At 56.1% G+C, this 22681-nt stretch overlaps 1 protein-coding gene across 1 annotated transcript in view; it reads left to right on the top strand.

Moving 5' to 3' along the window:
- Positions 1 to 22681, top strand: part of DDR1 (discoidin domain receptor tyrosine kinase 1) — a 45741-nt gene that overhangs the window by 12049 nt on the left and 11011 nt on the right. The window contains exons 4-15 of the mRNA XM_090129000.1: positions 2003 to 2231; positions 4089 to 4236; positions 5624 to 5726; positions 6424 to 6610; positions 11321 to 11567; positions 12802 to 12891; positions 13429 to 13583; positions 14831 to 15014; positions 15780 to 15905; positions 15994 to 16175; positions 17368 to 17495; positions 19311 to 19481. Coding sequence (XP_089985126.1) covers positions 2003 to 2231; positions 4089 to 4236; positions 5624 to 5726; positions 6424 to 6610; positions 11321 to 11567; positions 12802 to 12891; positions 13429 to 13583; positions 14831 to 15014; positions 15780 to 15905; positions 15994 to 16175; positions 17368 to 17495; positions 19311 to 19481 — 1950 coding nt within the window. The remainder of the gene's footprint in view (positions 1 to 2002; positions 2232 to 4088; positions 4237 to 5623; positions 5727 to 6423; positions 6611 to 11320; positions 11568 to 12801; positions 12892 to 13428; positions 13584 to 14830; positions 15015 to 15779; positions 15906 to 15993; positions 16176 to 17367; positions 17496 to 19310; positions 19482 to 22681) is intronic.

The raw sequence follows: 22681 nt of genomic DNA, 5'->3' as shown, positions 1-22681 counted from the left end.
CCATGTCCCCAAGATGTCCCCATGTCCCCCCAGGTCTCACTTCTTCCCCAAATGTCCCCACGTCCCCAATCTGTCCCCCTAAATTTCACATCCCCCAAACATCCCCACGTCCCCAAGATGTCCCCCTAAGTTTCACATCCCCCAAGATGTCCCCAAGATGTCCCCATGTCCTCCCAGGTCTCACTTCTCCCCCAAATGTCCCCATGTCCCCAAGAAGTCCCCCTAAATTTCACATCCCCCAAACATCCCCACGTCCCCACGATGTCCCCCTAAGTTTCACATCCCCCAAATGTCCCCAAGATGTCCCCATGTCCCCCCAGGACTCACTTCTTCCCCAAATGTCCCCACGTCCCCAATCTGTCCCCCTAAATTTCACATCCCCCAAATGTCCCCACGTCCCCAATCTGTCCCCCTAAATTTCACATCCCCCAAACGTCCCCACGTCCCCAAGATGTCCTCCTAAGTTTCTCATCCCCCAAGTTGTCCCCAAGATGTCCCCATGTCCCCCCAGGTCTCACTTCTCCCCCAAATGTCCCCATGTCCCCAAGTTGTCCTCCTAAGTTTCTCATCCCCCAAGATGTCCCCAAGATGTCCCCATGTCCCCCCAGGACTCACTTCTCCCCCAAATGTCCCCATGTCCCCAAGTTGTCCTCCTAAGTTTCTCATCCCCCAAGATGTCCCCAAGGTGTCCCCATGTCCCCCTATGAATCACTACTCCCCCAAATGTCCCCACGTCCCCAAGACGTCCCCCTAAATTTCACATCCCCCAAACATCCCCATGTCCCCAAGATGTCCCCCTAAGTTTCTCATCCCCCAAGATGTCCCCAAGATGTCCCCATGTCCCCCCAGGACTCACTTCTTCCCGAAATGTCCCCACGTCCCCAATCTGTCCCCCTAAATTTCACATCCCCCAAACATCCCCATGTCCCCACAATGTCCCCCTAAGTTTCTCATCCCCCAAGATGTCCCCAAGATGTCCCCAAGATGTCCCCATGTCCCCCCAGGACTCACTTCTCCCCCAAATGTCCCCACGTCTCCAAGATGTCCCCCTAAATTTCACACCCCCCAAATGTCCCCATGTCCCCAAGATGTCCCCTTACATTTCACATCCCCCAAGATGTCCCCAAGATGTCCCCATGTCCCCCCAGGTCTCACTTCTCCCCCAAATGTCCCCATGTCCCCAAGTTGTCCTCCTAAGTTTCTCATCCCCCAAGTTGTCCCCAAGGTGTCCCCATGTCCCCCTATGAATCACTACTCCCCCAAATGTCCCCACGTCCCCAAGATGTCCCCCTAAATTTCACATCCCCCAAATGTCCCCACGTCCCCAAGATGTCCCCCTAAATTTCACATCCCCTAAATGTCCCCACGTCCCCAAGATGTTCCCAAGATGTCCCCCCAGGACTCACTTCTCCCCCAAATGTCCCCATGTCCCCAAGTTGTCCTCCTAAGTTTCTCATCCCCCAAGATGTCCCCAAGATGTCCCCATGTCCCCCCAGGACTCACTTCTCCCCCAAATGTCCCCACGTCCCCAAGATGTCCCCCTAAGTTTCTCATCCCCCAAGATGTCCCCAAGGTGTCCCCATGTCCCCCCAGGACTCACTTCTCCCCCAAATGTCCCCATGTCCCCAAGATGTCCCCATAGGATTCACATCCCCCAAATGTCCCCAAGGTGTCCCCATGTCCCCCCAGGTCTCACTTCTCCCCCAAATGTCCCCACATCCCCAAGATGTCCTCCTAAATTTCACATCCCCCAAACATCCCCACGTCCCCAAGATGTCCCCTTACATTTCACATCACCCAAATGTCCCCACGTCCTCAAGATGTCCCCCTAAGTTTCTCATCCCCCAAGATGTCCCCAAGATGTCCCCATGTCCCCCCAGGAATCACTTCTCCCCCAAACATCCCCACGTCCCTACGATGTCCCCCTAAATTTCACACCCCCCAGATGTCACCACGTCCCCAAGATGTCCCCAATCTGTCCCCCCCACCCCCTGTCCCCCAGATTAGGTCGCAATGACGGGGACGGCGCTTGGTGTCCCGCCGGCCCGGTGTTCCCGGATGAAGAAGAATTCCTGCAGGTGGACCTGGGTCACCTTCACTTGGTGACATTGGTGGGGACACAGGGACGACACGCCGGTGGCCACGGCAAAGAATTTGCCCAAACTTACCGCCTCCGTTACAGCCGCGACCGGAACCGTTGGCTACCATGGAAAGATCGATGGGGAACCGAGGTGACAAGGAGGGGACGTGGGGACGACACGGGGACACTTTGGGGACAACCGTGCTGAGGGTCTCCGTGGGTGGGGGGAACTTTGGGGACGCTTTGGGCACGTGGGGGTTTGGAGGTGGCATTGGGGGTGTTGGGGTGTTGGGGTGGATGATGTGGGAGATGTTGGGGACACTTTGGGGACATTGGGTGGCCAAGGTGACGTGAGGGACTTTGGGGACACTTTGAGGACACTTTGGGGACACCTTGGGGACGCTTTGGGCACGTGGGGGTTTGGAGGTGGCACTGGGGCCTTGGGGGTGTTGGGGTGGTGGGATGATGTGGGAGATGTTGGGGACACTTTGGGGACATCGGGGTGCTGGGATGATGTGGGGGACCTTGAGGACCTTGGGGACAGCTTGGGGACACCTTGGGGACACTTTGAGGACACTTTGGGCACGTGGGGATGTGGAGGTGGCATTGGGACTTTGGGGTCACCTTGGGAGGTGTTGGGGTGGTGGGATGATGTGGGAGATGTTGGGGACACTTTGGGGACATCGGGGTGCTGGGATGATGTGGGGGACCTTGAGGACCTTGGGGACACCTTGGGGACACTTTGGGCACGTGGGGATTTGGAGGTGGCATTGGGACTTTGGGGTCACCTTAAGAGGTGTTGGGGTGGTGGGATGATGTGGGAGATGTTGGGGACACTTTGGGGACATCGGGGTGCTGGGATGATGTGGGGGACCTTGAGGACCTTGGGGACACCTTGGGGACACTTTGGGCACGTGGGGATTTGGAGGTGGCATTGGGACTTTGGGGTCACCTTGAGAGGTGTTGGGGTGGTGGGATGATGTGGGAGATGTTGGGGACACTTTGGGGACATCGGGGTGGTGAGATGACATGGGGGAGATCTTGGGGACACTTTGGGGACATTGGGGTTGTGGGATGACATGGGGGGATCTTGGGGACACTTTGGGGACATTGGGCTGGTGAGATGACATGGGGGGATCTTGGGGACACCTTGGGGACATTGGGGTGGTGAGATGACATGGGGGGATCTTGGGGACACTTTGGGGACATTGGGGTTGTGGGATGACATGGGGGGATCTTGGGGGCACTTTGGGGACATTGGGGTTGTGGGATGACATGGGGGGATCTTGGGGACACTTTGGGGACATTGGGCTGGTGAGATGACATGGGGGGATCTTGGGGACACCTTGGGGACATTGGGGTGGTGAGATGACATGGGGGGATCTTGGGGACACTTTGGGGACATTGGGGTTGTGGGATGACATGGGGGGATCTTGGGGGCACTTTGGGGACATTGGGGTGGTGAGATGACATGGGGGGGTGTTGGGGACACTTTGGGGACATTGGGGTGGTGAGATGACATGGGGGGGATCTTGGGGACACTTTGGGGACATTGGGGTTGTGGGATGACATGGGGGGATCTTGGGGACACTTTGGGGACATTGGGGTGGTGAGATGACATGGGGGGGTGTTGGGGACACTTTGGGGACATTGGGGTGGTGAGATGACATGGGGGGGATCTTGGGGACACTTTGGGGACATTGGGGTTGTGGGATGACATGGGGGGATCTTGGGGACACTTTGGGGACATTGGGGTGGTGAGATGACATGGGGGGATCTTGGGGACACTTTGGGGACATTGGGGTTGTGAGATGACACGGGGGGATCTTGGGGACACTTTGGGGACATTGGGGTGGTGAGATGACATGGGGGACCTTGGGGACAACTTGGGGACCTTGAGAACTTTGGGGTGGTGAGACGCCACGGGAGTCCTTGGGGACATCCTGGGGACTTTGGGGTGGTGAAGTGACATCAGGTGACCTTGGGGACACCTCGGGTGACTCCGCAGGTGATCGGTGGCAATGAGGACCCGCAGGGGGTGGTGCTGAAGGATCTGTCCCCCCCCCTGGTGGCGGTGGCACTGCGGGTTCACCCCCGCGCCCCCCGAGCGATGAGCGTCTGCCTGAGGCTGGAGCTCTACGGATGTCCCTGGGATGGTCGGTGTCACCCGTTGTCACCCGATGTCACCCAATGTCACCCTGGGTCACCTCTTGTCGCCCTGTGTCAACCAACGTCAACCAACATCAACCAACGTCAACCAATGTCACCCCGTGTCATCCCATGTCACCCTGCGCCACATCTCCTGTCACCCCATGTCAACCAGTGTCACCTGATGTCACCCCATGTCACCCCTGTCACCCTGTGTCATCTCCTGATGTCACCCGATGTCACCCGATGTCACCCCGAGTCACCTCTTGTCGCCCTGTGTCAACCAACGTCAACCAATGTCAACCAATGTCACCCCGTGTCATCCCATGTCACCCTGCGCCACGTCTCCTGTCACCCCATGTCACCCGATGTCACCCCATGTCACCCCATGTCACCCAACGTCACCCCTGTCACGCTGTGTCATCTCCTGATGTCACCCCGTGTCACCTCTTGTCGCCCTGTGTCAACCAACGTCAACCAATGTCAACCAATGTCACCCCATGTCATCCCATGTCACCTTGTGCCACATCTCCTGTCACCCCATGTCACCTTGTGTCACCCGATGCCACCCCATGTCACCCAGCGTCACCCCTGTCACCCTGTGTCATCTCCTGATGTCACCCGATGTGACCCCGTGTCACCTCTTGTCATCCTGTGTCACCCAATGTCAACCAATGTCACCCAGTGTCACCCCGTGTCATCCCATGTCACCCTGCGCCACATCTCCTGTCACCCCATGTCACCCACTGTCACCTGATGTCACCCCATGTCACCCAACGTCACCCCTGTCACCCTGTGGCATCTCCTGTCACCCCATGCTACCCAATGTCACCCCATGTCATCCTATGTCACCCTATGCCATCTCCTGTCACCCTGTGTCATCTCCTGTCACCCCATGTCACCCAGTGTCACCTCGTGACACCCCATGTCACCCTGTGCCATCTCCTGTCACCTTGTGTCATCCCGTGTCACCTTGTGTCACCCCAGGTCACCCCATGTCACCCCATGTCACCTTGTGCCATCTCCTGTCACCCAGTGTCACCCCGTGTCACCCCATGTCACCTTGTGTCACCCCATGTTACCCATGTCACCTCGTGTCACTTTGTCTCACCCCGTGTCACCCAATGTCACCCCATGTCACCCTGTGCCATCCCTGTGCCATCTCCTGTCACCCCACGACACCCCGTGTCACCTTGTGTCACCCCATGTCACCCATGTCACCTCGTGTCACCTCCTGTCCCCTCCTGTCACCCCATCTCACCCGATACCACTCCATCTCACCCCACGTCACCCCACGTCACCCCATACCGCCCCCCACCCCTCCCGTTGTCACCCTGTGTCACCTCGGGGGTGGTCCCCACGGTGGCCCCCATGGTGACACATCCTTGTCCCCAGCCGGGCTGCTGTCCTACACCGCGCCAAGGGGACACACGATGTCCCTTCACCCCACAACCATCGTCCTCAATGACTCCACCTATGATGGTGACAGCGCCGGCCCGTGAGTCCCCAAATGTCCCCAAGTTGTCCCCAAACTGTCCCCATTCAGCTTTGACCGTCCTCGCCTACCCACAAACCATCCCTCAGTGTCCCCAGATTGTCACCAAATTGTCCCCAAACCATCATGTGGTGACCCCAAATTGTTCCCAAGTGTCTCCAACCTCTTTGGTCACCCTCAGGTGTTCTCAAATTGTCCCCAGGTTGTCCCCAAACCACCCCTAAATGTCCCCAAACTGTCCCCAAATGTCCCCAGCCAGGGATGGCCATCCCCAGGTGTCCCCAAACCACCCCAAATTGTCCCCAAACTGTCCCCAAGCGTCCCCAACCAGCAATAGCCATCCCCAGGTGTTCCCAAATTGTCCCCAAACCGTCCCCAAATTGTCCCCAAATTGTTCCCAAACCATCCCTAAGTGTCCCAAACTGTCCCCAGATGTCCCCAGCCAGGGATAGCCATCACCAGCTGTCCCCAAACCACCCCAAATTGTCCCCAAACCACCCCTAAATGTCCCCAAACTGTCCCCAAGCGTCCCCAACCAGCGATGACCATCCCCAAGCATCCCCAGACCTTCTCAAAGTGCCCCCCCAAACTGTCCCCAACCTCCTCCAAACGTCCCCAACCCATCCCCAGGTGTCACAAGTGTGACCCAGGTGAGCGGGGAGGGGTCCCTGTGGGTGACAGGACCCCCTGCTGTCCCCAGGTTGCTCTATGGGGGTCTGGGCCAGCTGGCAGATGGAGTTTTGGGGTTGGATGATTTCACACGGAGCCGAGAGCGAAGGCTCTGGCCTGGCTACGACTACGTGGGCTGGCGGAGACCCCCCGGCCCCCAGCCCCATGTGGAGCTGGAGTTTGGGTTTGAGCAGCTGCGGATGTTCCGTGCCATGCAGGTGTGGGGTTTGGTGGTTGGGTGGTTGGGTGGGTGATGGGGTCAGTGGTTGGGTGATGTGGTGGTTTGTTGGGTGATGGGGTCTGTGGTTGGGTGATGGGGTCCGTGGTTGGGTGATGGGGTCCATGGTTGGGTGATGGGGTGGTTGGTTGGGTGATGGGGTGGTTTGTTGGGTGATGGGGTCTGTGGTTGTGTGATGGGGTCCGTGGTTGGGTGATGGGGTCTGTGGTTGGGTAATGGGGTCCATGGTTGGGTGATGGGGTCCGTGGTTGGGTGATGGGGTGGTTGGTTGGGTGATGGGGTCTGTGGTTGCGTGATGGGGTCCGTGGTTGGGTGATGGGGTCCATGGTTGGGTGATGGAGTGGTTGGTTGGGTGATGGGGTCTGTGGTAGGGTGATGGGGTGGTTTGTTGGGTAATGGGGTCTGTGGTTGGGTGATGGGGTCAGTGGTTGGGTGATGGGGTGGTTTGTTGAGTAATGGGGTCTGTGGTTGGGTGGTGGGGTCCGTGGTTGGGTGATGGGGTCTGTGGTTGGGTAATGGGGTGGTTGGTTGGGTGATGGGGTCTGTGGTTGGGTGGTGGGGTCCGTGGTTGGGTAATGGGGTGGTTGGTTGGGTGATGGTGTGGTTGGTTGGGTGATGGGGTCAGTGGTTGGGTAATGGGGTCTGTGGTTGTGTGATGGGGTCCGTGGTTGGGTAATGGGGTCCATGGTTGGGTGATGGGGTCAGTGGTTGGGTAATGGGGTGGTTTGTTGGGTGATGGGGTCTGCGGTTGCGTGATGGGGTCCGTGGTTGGGTGATGGGGTGAATAGTTGGGTGATGGGGTCTGTGGTTGGGTGATGGGGTGGTTTGTTGGGTGATGGGATCTGTGGTTGGGTGATGGGGTGGTTTGTTGGGTAATGGGGTGAATAGTTGGGTGATGGGGTCTGTGGTTGGGTGATGGGGTCCGTGGTTGGGTGATGGGGTCAGTGGTTGGGTAATGGGGTCAATGATTGGGTAATGGGGTGGCTGGTTGGGTGATGAGGTCAATGGTTGGGTTGTGGTGTCAATGGTTGGGTTATGGGGTCAATGGTTGCATTATGGGATGGCTGGTTGTGTTATGGGGTGGCTGGCTGGGTTATGAAATCAATGGTTGGGTAATGGGGTCAATGGTTGGGTTATGGGGTCAATGGTTGGGTAATGGGGTCAAAAAATCACATTATGGGATGGCTGGTTGTGTTATGGGATGGCAGGCTGGGTAATGGGGTCAATGGTTATGTTATGGCCTGGCTGGCTGGGTAATGGGGTCAATGGTTGGGTAATGGGGTCAATGGTTGGTAATGGGTTCAATGGTTGGGTAATGGGGTCAAAAAATCACATTATGGGATGGCTGGTTGTGTTATGGGATGGCAGGCTGGGTAATGGGGTCAATGGTTGTGTTATGGGCTGGCTGGCTGGGTAATGGGGTCAATGGTTGGGTAATGGGGTCAATGGTCGGGTAATGGGGTCAATGGTTGGTAATGGGGTCAATGGTTGGTAATGGGTTCAATGGTTGGGTAATGGGGTCAATGGTTGGGTAATGGGGTCAATGGTTGGTAATGGGTTCAATGGTTGGGTAATGGGGTCAATGGCGGGGTAATGGGGTCAATGGTCAGGTAATGGGGTCAATGGCTGGGTAATGGGGTCAATGGCTGGGTAATAGGGTCAATGGTTGGGTAATGGGGTCAATGGCTGCGTAATGGGGTCAATGGTTGGTAATGGGTTCAATGGTTGGGTAATGGGGTCAAATAATCACATTATGACAAGGCTGATTGTATTATGGGATGGCAGGCTGGGTAATGGGGTCAATGGTTGGTAATGGGTTCAATGGTTGGGTAATGGGGTCAATGGTTGGTAATGGGGTCAATGGTTGGTAATGGGTTCAATGGTTGGTAATGGGGTCAATGGTTGGTAATGGGGTCAATGGTTGGGTAATGGGGTCAATGGTTGGTAATGGGTTCAATGGTTGGGTAATGGGGTCAATGGTTGGTAATGGGTTCAATGGTTGGTAATGGGTTCAATGGTTGGGTAATGGGGTCAATGGTTGGGTAATGGGGTCAATGGTTGGTAATGGGTTCAATGGCTGGGTAATGGGGTCAATGGCTGGGTAATAGGGTCAATGGTTGGTAATGGGTTCAATGGTTGAGTAATGGGGTCAATGGTTGGGTAATGGGGTCAAATAATCACATTATGGGATGGCTGGTTGTGTTATGGGATGGCAGGCTGGGTAATGGGGTCAATGGTTGTGTTATGGGCTGGCTGGCTGGGTAATGGGGTCAATGGTTGGGTAATGGGGTCAATGGTCGGGTAATGGGGTCAATGGTTGGTAATGGGTTCAATGGTTGGTAATGGGGTCAATGGTTGTGTTATGGGCTGGCTGGCTGGGTAATGGGGTCAATGGTTGGGTAATGGGGTCAGTGGTCGGGTAATGGGGTCAATGGTTCGGTAATGGGGTCAATGGTTGGGTAATGGGGTCAATGGTTGGTAATGGGGTCAATGGTTGGGTAATGGGGTCAATGGTTGGTAATGGGGTCAAATAATCACATTATGGCAAGGCTGGTTGTATTATGGGATGGCAGGCTGGGTAATGGGGTCAATGGTTGGTAATGGGGTCAATGGTTGGGTAATGGGGTCAATGGTTGGTAATGGGGTCAATGGTTGGGTAATGGGGTCAATGGCTGGTAATGGGGTCAATGGTTGGTAATGGGGTCAATGGTTGGGTAATGGGTTCGATGGTTGGGTAATGGGGTCAAATAATCACATTATGACAAGGCTGGTTGTATTATGGGATGGCAGGCTGGGTAATGGGGTCAATGGTTGTGTTATGGGCTGGCTGGCTGGGTAATGGGGTCAATGGTTGGGTAATGGGGTCAATGGTCGGGTAATGGGGTCAATGGTTGGTAATGGGTTCAATGGTTGGTAATGGGGTCAATGGTTGTGTTATGGGCTGGCTGGCTGGGTAATGGGGTCAATGGTTGGGTAATGGGGTCAGTGGTCGGGTAATGGGGTCAATGGTTCGGTAATGGGGTCAATGGTTGGGTAATGGGGTCAATGGTTGGTAATGGGGTCAATGGTTGGGTAATGGGGTCAATGGTTGGTAATGGGGTCAAATAATCACATTATGGCAAGGCTGGTTGTATTATGGGATGGCAGGCTGGGTAATGGGGTCAATGGTTGGTAATGGGGTCAATGGTTGGGTAATGGGGTCAATGGTTGGTAATGGGGTCAATGGTTGGGTAATGGGGTCAATGGTTGGTAATGGGGTCAATGGTTGGTAATGGGGTCAATGGTTGGGTAATGGGTTCGATGGTTGGGTAATGGGGTCAAATAATCACATTATGACAAGGCTGGTTGTATTATGGGATGGCAGGCTGGGTAATGGGGTCAATGGTTGTGTTATGGGCTGGCTGGCTGGGTAATGGGGTCAATGGTTGGGTAATGGGGTCAATGGTCGGGTAATGGGGTCAATGGTTGGTAATGGGTTCAATGGTTGGTAATGGGGTCAATGGTTGTGTTATGGGCTGGCTGGCTGGGTAATGGGGTCAATGGTTGGGTAATGGGGTCAGTGGTCGGGTAATGGGGTCAATGGTTCGGTAATGGGGTCAATGGTTGGGTAATGGGGTCAATGGTTGGTAATGGGGTCAATGGTTGGGTAATGGGGTCAATGGTTGGTAATGGGGTCAAATAATCACATTATGGCAAGGCTGGTTGTATTATGGGATGGCAGGCTGGGTAATGGGGTCAATGGTTGGTAATGGGGTCAATGGTTGGGTAATGGGGTCAGTGGTCGGGTAATGGGGTCTATGGTTCGGTAATGGGGTCAATGGTTGGGTAATGGGGTCAATGGTTGGTAATGGGGTCAATGGTTGGGTAATGGGGTCAATGGTTGGTAATGGGGTCAATGGTTGGTAATGGGGTCAATGGTTGGGTAATGGGTTCGATGGTTGGGTAATGGGGTCAAATAATCACATTATGACAAGGCTGGTTGTATTATGGGATGGCAGGCTGGGTAATGGGGTCAATGGTTGGTAATGGGGTCAATGGTTGGTAATGGGTTCAATGGTTGGTAATGGGGTCAATGGTTGGGTAATGGGGTCAATGGTTGGTAATGGGTTCAATGGTTGGTAATGGGTTCGATGGTTGGGTAATGGGGTCAAATAATCACATTATGGCAAGGCTGATTGTATTATGGGATGGCAGGCTGGGTAATGGGGTCAATGGTTGGGCAATGGGGTCAATGGTTGGTAATGGGTTCAATGGTTGGTAATGGGTTCAATGGTTGGGTAATGGGGTCAATGGTTGGTAATGGGTTCAATGGCTGGGTAATGGGGTCAATGGTTGGGTTATGGGTTCAATGGTTGGGTAATGGGGTCAAATAATCACATTATGACAAGGCTGGTTGTATTATGGGATGGCAGGCTGGGTAATGGGGTCAATGGTTGGGTAATGGGGTCAATGGTTGGTAATGGGGTCAATGGTTGGGTAATGGGTTCGATGGTTGGGTAATGGGGTCAAATAATCACATTATGGCAAGGCTGATTGTATTATGGGATGGCAGGATGGCAGGCTGGGTTATGGGGCTGTTAATCAGGTTACGGGGTCCATCATTTACACCGGAGAAGATGAACCATGGCGGGTGGTGGAGGGGAGAGACCCCCCCCAGGACCACCCAGGACAGCCCCCTATCGCCCCCCAGGTTCACTGCAACAACATGCGCACGCGGGGGGTGAGCATCTTCACGGCGGTGGAGTGCAGCTTCAAACACAGCCTGGATGCCCCCTGGGAGCCCCCCGACGCCCCCCACCACCCCGAGGGGACAATTGGGGACCCCCGAGCTCGTTGGGTCACCGTGCCGTTAGGGGGACGCAGGGGACGCTTCGTTAGGTGTCGGTTCTTCTTTGCGGGTGAATGGATGCTTTTCAGCGAGGTCAACTTCGTGTCCGGTGGGTGGCGTCGTTAATTAAGTGGTGGGGTGATTAATTGGGTGATGGATGGATTGGTAGGTTGGGTGGAGGGGTTGTTAATTGGGTGGTGGGGTTATTAGTCTGGTGGTGGGGTCATTAATTGGGTGGTGAGGTCATTGGTCTGGTGGTGGGGTCATTAATTAAGTGATGGGGTCATTGGTCTGGTGGTGGGGTCATTAATTAAGTGATGGGGTCATTATTTAGGTGGTGGGGTCATTAATTAAGTGATGGGGTCATTGGTCTGGTGGTGGGGTCATTAATTAAGTGATGGGGTGATTAGTTGGGTGATGGATTGATTGGTTGGGTGGAGGGGTCATTAATTAAGTGATGGGGTCATTGGTCTGGTGGTGGGGTCATTAATGTAGTGATGGGGTCATTAATTGGGTGATGGATTGATTGGTTGGGTGGAGGGGTCATTAATTAAGTGATGGGGTCATTGGTCTGGTGGTGGGGTCATTAATTAAGAGATGGGGTCATTATTTAGGTGGTGGATGGATTGGTCGGTTGGGTGGAGGGGTTGTTAATTGGGTGGTGGGGTCATTAGTCTGGTGGTGGTGTCATTAATTAAGTGATGGGGTCATTAACTGGGTGATGGATGGATTGATTGGTTGGGTGGAGGGGTTGTTAATTGGGTGGTGGGTTCATTAAGTGATGGGGTCATTAATTGGGAAATAGATGGATTGGTCGGTTGGGTGGAGGGGTCGTTAATTGGGTGGTGGGGTCATTAATTAAGTGATGCGGTCATTAGTCTGGTGGTGGGGACATTAATTAAGTGATGGGGTCATTAATTGGGTGATGGATTGATTGGTCGGTTGGGTGGAGGGGTTATTAATTGGGTGGTGGGGTCATTAATTAAGTGATGCGGTCGTTAGTCTGGTGGTGGGGTCATTAATTAAGTGATGGGGTTATTAGTCTGGTGGTGGGGTCATTAATTAAGTGATAGGGTCATTAATTGGGTAATGAGTTGACTGGTTGGGTGGAGGGGTCATTAATTAAGCAGTGGGGTCATTAATTAAGTGATGGGGTCATTAGTTGGGTCGCCAGGTCATTAACTAGCAACAAAATCACTAATTGGCCGATGAGCTCGTTAATTAGACGACAGCCCCAACCAACCCACAGCCCATTGACCGCTGCACTAATTAGTTAACGAGCTGGGGATCCTGGCTCCTCCCCTCCCCTCGTTACCCGCTTCATTAAGGCTCTTCCTATGCAGATGTGGTGGAAGAATCAATGGCTGCCAGCGGGGGGGGGCCGGCAGCCCCCCCAGAGACCCCCCAGGAAGCGACCAATCACAGCACCTCGGGTGGGTGGGGCTTAAAGGAGGGGGCGGGGCTTAAAGGGGCGGGGCTTAAAAGGGGCAGGGTGAAAATGAATTGGCTATCAGGGGGCGGGGCTTAACGAAAGGGGAGGGGCTTAAAGAGGGCGGGGCTCTGATTGGTGGGGCTGAAAGGGGCGGGGCTTAAAGGGAGGGGATGGGCTTAAAGGGGGCGGGGCTCTGATTGGTGGGGTTTAAATGGGTGGGGCTTTAAGGGGGCGGGGTTAAAATGAACTGGCCTTAATGGGGCGGAGCTTAATGGGAGGGGAGGGGCTTAAAGAGGCGGGGCTCTGATTGGTGGGGCGTAAAGGGCGCGGGGCTCTGATTGGTGGAGCTTTAAGGGGAGGGGCTTAAAGGGGGCGGGGTTAAAATGAATGGGCCTTAAAGGGGCGGGGCTTAAAAGGGTGGGCCTTAAAGGGGGGAGGGGCTTAAAGGGGCGTGGTTCAATGGGGAGGGGCTTAAAGGGGAGGGGCTCTGTAGGTGGAGCTCAATAGGGGTGGTGTCCCCTCCCCCCCCCCATGGCAGCCCCCTGGGAGCCCAAGGCTGGGCAACCGGTGGCCAAAGAGGATCACAGCCACACGTCCATCCTGATTGGCTGCCTGGTGGCCATCATCCTGCTCCTATTGGCCGTCATCGTCCTCATCCTCTGGCGGCATCACTGGAGGAAGATCTTGGGGAAGGTGAGTGGGGGGGGTCCGAGTGTGGGGAGATGGGGCGATTGGTTGGGTAATGAGGTCGTTAATTGGGGTGATGGGGTGGTTGGATAGGTGGTGGGGTCATTAATTAGGTAACGGGGGTCACTGGTTAGGTGATGAGGTCATTAGTTGAGTGATGAGGTGGTTCGTTGGGTGACGGGGTTGTTAAATGGGTAACGTGGTCATTAATTGGGTGATGGGGTCATTAATTGGGTGATGGGGTCATTAATTGGATGGTGAGGTCATTAGCTGTGTGAAGGGGTTGTTGGTTGGGTAATGAGGTCATTACTTGTGTGATGAGATGGTTAGTTGGCTGATGGGGTCGTTAATTGGGTAATGGGGTTGTTAATTTGGTGGTGGGGTCATTAATTGGGCAGTGGGGTGGTCAGTTGGGAGATGGGGCCATTAATTGGGTAATGGGGTCATTAATTAAGCAGTGGGGTTATTGGTTGGGTGATGGGGCCATTAATGGTGTGGTGGGGTCACTGGTTGGGCGATGGGGTCATTAATTGGGTGATGGGGTTGTTAATTGGGTTATAGGGTCATCCATTGTGTAGTGGGGTCATTAACTGAACAATGGGATGGTTGGCTGGGAAATGGGGTCTTTAATTGGATAGTGGGGTCGTTAGTTGAGTAATAGGGTCATCCATTGGGTAATGGGGTCATTAATTGAGCAGTGGGATGGTTGGTTGGGTGATGGGGGCCATTAATGGGGTGGTGGGGCCATTGGTTGGGAGATGGGGTCTTTAATTGGGTAGTGGGGTCGTTAATTGGGTAATAGGGTCATCTATTGGGTAGTGGAGTCATTAATTGAACAATGGGATGGTTGGTTGGGTGGTGGGGCCATTAATGTGCTGGTGGGGTCATTGGTTGAGTGATGGGGTCTTTAATTGGGTAGTAGGGTTGTTAATTGGGTGATGGGGGCCATTAATAGGCTGGTGGGACCATTGGTTGGGCGATGGGGTCTTTAATTGGGTAATGGGGTCATTAATTGGGTAATAGGGTCATCCATTTAGTAATGGGGTCATTAACTGAACAATGGGATGGTTGGTTGGGAAATGGGGTCTTTAATTGGGTAGTGGGGTCATTAATTGAGCAGTGGGATGGTTGGTTGGGTGATGGGGGCCATTAATGGTGTGGTGGGGCCGTTGGTTGGGCGATGGGGTCGTTAATTGGGTTCTGGGGTCCTTAATTGGGTTCTGGGGTCATCCATTGCCGTGTCCCCACAACAGGCACAGCGCCGGCCGTCAGAGGAGGAGCTGAGGGTGCAGCTGTCGGTGCCGGGTGACACCGTTGTCATCAACAACACCACGGGGGTGGGCTGGGGGCCGCCGCGCTATGAGAGGATCCCACCCGGCCTGGGGGAGTACCAGGAGCCCACCCGGCCCCCACTGCCCCCCGTGCCACCCCTGCCTGGTGAGGGGGGTGGGGGAGTGGGGTGGATATGGGGAGGGGATGGGGATGGGGATGGGGAGGGGGAGGGGAAGGGGAAGGGAAGGGAAGGGAAGGGAAGGGAAGGGAAGGGAAGGGAAGGGAAGGGAAGGGAAGGGAAGGGAAGGGAAGGGAAGGGAAGGGAAGGGAAGGGAAGGGAAGGGAAGGGAAGGGAAGGGAAGGGAAGGGAAGGGAAGGGAAGGGAAGGGAAGGAGTGTATGGTTGGAACGATGGACGGATGGATGGACAGATGGGTGGATGAATAGATGGATGGATGGACGGACGGACAGATGGATGGACGGATGGATGGACGGATGGGTGGATGGATGAATGGACGGACGGACAGATGGATGGATGGATGGATGGAAGGAAGGATAGATAGGTGGATGGATAGATGGATGGATGGATGGATGGATGGATGGATGGATGGATGGATGGATGGATAGATGGGTGGATGGACAGACGGATGGATGGATGGACGGACAGATGGACGGATGGATGGACAGATGGGTGGATGGATAGGTGGATGAATGGACGGACAGACTGGTGGACAGATGAATGGGTGGATGGACAAATGGACGGATGGACGGACAGACAGATGGACAGGTAGACAAATGGACGGACAGATGGACAGACGTATGGAAGAAGGGTTCCAACCTCAACCCCCCCATCCCCCACCCCCACCCTGAAACCCACCTGAGTCTGGTGGGAGTGGGCGGAGCCTAATCGTTAGCCCCGCCCCTTACCCAGGCCCCGCCCCCCCAACGTCACCCTTCGCCAACCCAGCCTATCGCCTGCTGCTGGCCACCTACGCTCAGCCAATGGGAGGGCACGCCCGCGACCCGCCCGACGGAGCCAAGCCAATCAACACCGACGGTGAGGCCACGCCCACTTCTCACCCCTCCCAACCTCTGCCCATAAGCCACGCCCCTTTCTGACCCCCCCCCCAATTTCCACCCCATAGGTGTAATGGAACCCGAGGTGGGGGCGGGGGCCTATGCTGAAGCTGACGTCACCGGAGGCTCCGCCTACGCCCTCGCTGGCCCCGCCCACTGCCATGGCCACGCCCCCAGCCCCGCCCTCCCAGCATTCCCACGTGGCCGCCTCCGCTTCCGGGAGAAGTTGGGGGAGGGGCAATTCGGAGAGGTGAGGGAAGCCCACCCCCAAGCCACGCCCACTCGGGAAAAGCCACGCCCCCTAAGTTGAGACCACGCCCTGATATCGGAAAGCCACGCCCCCAATCCCGAAGCCACGCCCACCGTTGAAGCCACGCCCCAATCGACGAGCACACTCTTTACATGGGCACACCCACATTGAGACCACGCCCTCCGACCCGTGGCCACGCCCCCTTCCATAAAACCACGCCCTCTTCCGGAAAGCCACGCCCACCAACAAAGAGCCGCAACTCCTGAGCGAGGCCACGCCCCCTTTCGCAAAGCCACGCCCACAAAACAACATAACGACGCCCTCTTCCTCTAAGTCACACCCCAAAGCAAAGCCACGCCCTCCTTCCGAGACCACGCCCCCTTTCAAGAAGCCACGCCCACTGACCCAAACCACGCCCTCAATTCTGAGCCACGCCCAATTGAAACGAATCCACGCCCACTATCTCAAGCCACGCCCCCGTCTCGGAAGCCACGCCTTATGACAAAAGCCCCGCCCACAAGACCAAGCCACGCCCCCTTCCACGTAGCCACATCCCCTTCCTCCTAGCCACGCCCCCATCGCAGTGGCCACGCCCCCTGCAACAAAAGCCCCGCCCACAAGCTCAAATCACTCCTCCTTGTAGCCCCGCCCTCAAGTCCAAGCCACGCCCCCTCCTTCATAGCCACGCCCCCAAACAGAGCAGCACCCACTGGCCCGGACCACGCCCCCTTTCATAAAGCCCCGCCCACAGAATGAAACCACGCCCACCGTCTCCAACCACGCCCCCAAACGCAAGCCACGCCCACTGCCCCAAACCACGCCCTTTCTGTGAAGCCACGCCCACAAAACTAAGCCACGCCCATTGGCTCAGACCACTCCCCCTTTCGCAAAGCCCCGCCCATCCATCAAAGCCACGCCCCCTCCCATACCCAAACCCCGCCCATTGCTCCAAGCCACGCCCTTTCTCTAAAACCACGCCCACTGACACACAGCCACGCCCCCTTCCTCGTAGCCACGCCCAGCAAAAGCCTCACCCGCTTCCCCAGGCCACGCCCCCTTCCGCGAAGCCACGCCCCCAACACCAAGCCACGCCCCCAACGACAAGCCACGCCCCCCAGTCCAGACCACTCCCCTTCCTCTTTCCCGAAGCCACGCCCCCCCCTTTTGCCCGTGGCCCCGCCCCTCCCCGCAGGTTCTGCTGTGCGAAGTCGAGGACCCGCAGGAGCTGCCCCCCCCCTCCCGCCCCCCGGCGCTGCCTCAAGGGCGCCCCCTGTTGGTGGCCGTCAAAGTGCTGCGACCCGACGCCAGCAAAAACGCCAGGTGGGGCCCAAAAATCTGCATTATTTGGGGGGGTGGGGGGGGGCTTGCAGCGATGCAATGGGGTCTGCAATGCTGCAGAGGGGTTTGCAATGTTGCAGTGGGGTTTGCAGCGATGCAATGGGATTTGTAATGTTGCAATGGGGTTTGCAGTCATGCAATGGGACTTGCAATGCTGCAGTGGGGTTTGCAATGTTGCAATGGGGTTTGCAGTGCTGCAGTGGGGTTTGCAATGTTGCAATGGGGTTTGCAATGTTGCAATGGGGTTTGCAGTGCTGCAGTGGGGTTTGCAATGTTGCAATGGGGTTTGCAATGTTGCAATGGGGTTTGCAGTGCTGCAGTGGGGTTTGCAATGTTGCAATGGGGCTTGCAGTGCTGCAGTGGGGTTTGCAATGTTGCAATGGGGTTTGCAATGTTGCAATGGGGTTTGGAGTGTTGCAGTAGGGTTTGCAATGGTGCAGTGGGGTTTGCAATGTTGCAATAGGGTTTGCAGTGATGCAGTGGGTTTACAGTGATGCAATGGGGTTTGTAATGTTGCAGTGGGGTTTGCAATGTTGCAATGGGGTTTGCAGCGATGCAATGGGGTTTGCAATGTTGCAGTGGGGTTTGCAGAGATGCATTAGGGTTTGCAATGCTGCAAAGGGGTTTGCAATGTTGCAGTGGGGTTTGCAATGTTGCAATGGGGTTTGCAATGTTGCAGTGGGGTTTGCAGTGATGCAATGGGGTTTGCAATGTTGCAGTGGGGTTTGCAGTGTTGCAGTGGGGTTTGCAATGATGCAATAGGGTTTGCATTGATGCAACGGGGTTTACAGTGATGCAATCGCACTTGCAATGCTGCAGTGGGGATTGCAACGTTGCAATGGGTTTTGCAATGTTGCAATGCCTCCATGCAATGCAGTGGGGTTTGCAATGTTGCAATGGGGTTTGCAGTGTTGCAGTGGGGTTTGCAGTGATGCAATGGGGTTTGCAGCGATGCAATGGGGCTTGCAATGTTGCAGTGGGGTTTGCAGTGATGCAATGGGGTTTGCAGTGATGCAATCGGGTTTGCAGCGATGCAATGGGGTTTGCAGTGATGCAATGGGGTTTGCAATGTTGCAATGGGGTTTGCAGTGATACAATGGGGTCTGCAGTAATGCAATGGAGTTTGCAATGTTGCAGTGGGGTTTGCAGTCATGCAATGGGACTTGCAATGCTGCAATGGGGTTTGCAATGTTGCAATGGGGTTTGCAGTGATACAGTGGGGTTTGCAGTGATGCAATGGGGTTTGCAGTGATGCAGTGGGGTTTGCAATGTTGCAGTGCCTCCATGCGATGCAGTGGGGTTTGCAATGTTGCAATGGGGTTTGCAGTGATGCAATGGGGTTTGCAATGATGCAATGGGGTTTGCAATGTTGCAATGGGGTTTGCAGTGATACAATGGGGTCTGCAGTAATGCAATGGGGTTTGCAATGTTGCAGTGGGGTTTGCAGTCATGCAATGGGACTTGCAATGCTGCAGTGGGGTTTGCAGCGATGCAATGGGGCTTGCAATGCTGCAGTGGGGTTTGCAATGTTGCAGTGGGGTTTGCAATGTTGCAGTGGGGTTTGCAGTGATGCAATGGGGTTTGCAGTGATGCAATGGGGTTTGCAGAGATGCAATGAGGTTTGCAGCGATGCAATGGGGTTTGCAGTGATGCAATGGGGTTTGCAGTAATGCAATGGGGTTTGCAGTAATGCAATGGGGTTTGCAGCGATGCAATGGGGCCTGCAGTGATGCAGTGGGGTTTGCAGCCCTCCCTACAATCCAACGGGATCCTGCAATGCCCCATTCCTCCCTCCAGGAGGGATTTCCTGCAGGAGGCACGAACCCTGGGCCGCCTACGGGACCCCAACATCATCAGGCTGCTGGGGGTTTGCTCGGGGGAGGGGGGGCCCCTCTGCATCATCACGGAGTACATGGAGCACGGCGACCTGCACCGCTTCTTGGGGGGGCCCTGCGGACCCACCCTCAGGTAGGGCTGCATCCCATCCCATCACCCCCCCCCCAACCCCATTACCCACCCCCAAACCCCCCCACCTCCACCCTAATCCCATTATACACCCCCCCATCCCCACCCCAATCCCATTACCCACCCCCAAACCCCCCCACCTCCATCCTAAACCCATTACCCACCCTCCAACCCCCATAATTCCATCCTAACCCCATTACCCACCCCCAAATCCCCCCACCTCCATCCTAACCCCATTACCCACCCCCAAAGCCCCCCCACCTCCATCCCAACCCCATTACCCACCCCCAACCCCCCCCACCTCCATCCTAACCCCATTACCCACCCCCCCCCCCACCCCAATCCCATTACCCACCTTTAAACCCCCATCACAAACCCATTACCCACCCCCCCAAATCCCCCCACTTCCATCCTAATCCCATTATACACCCCCCAACCCCCAGCCCAATCCCATTACTCACCCCCAAACCCCCCCACCTCCATCCTAACCCCAGTACCCACCCCCCAACCCCCATCCCAAACCCATTACCCACCCCTCAACCCCCCCACCTCCATCCTAAACCCATTACCCACCCTCCAACCCCCATAATTCCATCCTAACCCATTACCCACCCCCAAATCCCCCCACCTCCATCCTAACCCCATTACCCACCCCCAAAGCCCCATCCCAACCCCATTACTCACCCCACAACCCCCCCACCTCCATCCCAACCCCATTACCCACCCCCAGACCCCCATCCCAACCCCATTACCCACCCCCAAACCCCCCCACCTCCATCCTAACCCCATTACCCACCCCCAAACCCCCATCACAAACCCATTACCCACCCCCAAATCCCCCCACCTCCATCCTAACCCAATTAACCACCCCCAACCGCCACCCCAAACCCATTACCCACCCCCAAACCCCCCCACCTCCATCCTAATCCCATTATACACCCTCCAAACCCCCACCCCAATCCCATTACCCACCCCTCAACCCCCCCACCTCCACACTAATCCCATTATACACCCCCCAACCCCCAGCCCAATCCCATTACTCACCCCCAAGCCCCCACCCCAAACCCATTACCCACCCCTCCAACCGCCCCACCTCCATCCCAACCCCATTACGAACCCCCAATCTCCACCCCAATCCCATTACCCACCCCACAACACCCATAACTCCATCCTAACCCCATTACCCACCCCCAACCGCCACCCCAAACCCATTATCCACCCCCAAATCCCCCCACCTCCACCCTAATCCCATTATACACCCCCCAACCCCCAGCCCAATCCCATTACCCACCCCCAAACCCCCCCACCTCCACCCTAATCCCATTATACACCCCCCAACCCCCAGCCCAATCCCATTACCCACCCCCAAATCCCCCCACCTCCATCCTAACCCAATTACCCACCCCCAAACCCCCACCCCAAACCCATTACTCACCCCCAAACCCCCCCACCTCCATCCTAACCCCATTACCCACCCCCCAACCCCCATCCCAAACCCATTACCCACCCCTCAACCCCCCCACCTCCATCCTAACCCCATTACCCACCCCCCAACCCCCATCCCAAACCCATTACCCACCCCTCAACCCCCCCACCTCCATCCTAAACCCATTACCCACTCTCCAACCCCCATAATTCCATCCTAACCCCATTACCCACCCCCAAAGCCCCATCCCAACCCCATTACTCACCCCCAAACCCCCCCACCTCCATCCTAACCCCATTACCCACCCCCAGACCCCCATCCCAACCCCATTACCCACCCCCAAACCCCCCCACCTCCATCCTAACCCCATTACCCACCCCCAAACCCCCATCACAAACCCATTACCCACCCCCCCAACTGCCCCACCTCCATCCCAATCCCATTACCCACCCCCAAACCCCCATCCCAACCCCATTACCCACCCCCAAATCCCCCCACCTCCATCCTAACCCAATTAACCACCCCCAACCGCCACCCCAAACCCATTACCAACCCCCAAACCCCCCCACCTCCATCCTAATCCCATTATACACCCTCCAAACCCCCACCCCAATCCCATTACCCACCCCTCAACCCCCCCACCTCCACCCTAATCCCATTATACACCCCCCAACCCCCAGCCCAATCCCATTACTCACCCCCAAGCCCCCACCCCAAACCCATTACCCACCCCTCCAACTGCCCCACCTCCATCCCAACCCCATTACCAACCCCCAATCTCCACCCCAATCCCATTACCCACCCCCAAACCCCCATAATTCCATCCTAACCCCATTACCCACCCCACAACACCCATAACTCCATCCTAACCCCATTACCCACCCCCCAACCCCCATCCCAAACCCATTACCCACCCCCAACCCCCCCCCACCTCCATCCTAAACCCGTTACCCACCCTCCAACCCCCATAATTCCATCCTAACCCCATTACCCATCCCCAAATCCCCCCACCTCCATCCTAACCCCATTACCCACCCCCAAAGCCCCCCCACCTCCATCCTAACCCCATTACCCACCCCCCCCCACCCCAATCCCATTACCCACCTTTAAACCCCCATCACAAACCCATTACCCACCCCCCCAAATCCCCCCACTTCCATCCTAATCCCATTATACACCCCCCATCCCCACCCCAACACCATTACCCGCCCCCAAACCCCCATCCCAACCCCATTACTCACCCCACAACCCCCCCACCTCCATCCTAACCCAATTACCCACCCCCCAACCCCCATCCCAAACCCATTACCCACCCCTCAACCCCCCCACCTCCATCCTAAACCCATTACCCACCCTCCAACCCCCATAATTCCATCCCAAACCCATTACCCACCCCCAAATCCCCCCACCTCCATCCTAAACCCATTACCCACCCTCCAACCCCCATAATTCCATCCTAACCCCATTACCCACCCCCAAATCCCCCCACCTCCATCCTAAACCCATTACCCACCCTCCAACCCCCATAATTCCATCCCAAACCCATTACCCACCCCCCCAAATCCCCCCACCTCCATCCTAACCCCATTACCCACCCCCAAACCCCCATCCCAAACCCATTACCCACCCCCCCCTCGTTCAGCCCCGCCCTCATCTCCCAACCAATCCGCGCCCGCTCCCCGAAGCCCCGCCCCCAGCCCTTCTAAGCTCCGCCCCGTCTCACCACGCCCCCTCTTCGAAGCCACGCCCCCTCCTTACCTAACCAATCCGCGCCCGC

This window comes from Phasianus colchicus, chromosome 35, assembly GCF_987193195.1.
Source record: "Phasianus colchicus chromosome 35, bPhaCol1.hap1.1, whole genome shotgun sequence".
In the NCBI taxonomy this organism is placed as follows: Eukaryota; Metazoa; Chordata; class Aves; order Galliformes; family Phasianidae; genus Phasianus; species Phasianus colchicus.
Note: the sequence above shows the minus strand (reverse complement) of the source record. Positions and strands in the feature narration are given on the sequence as shown.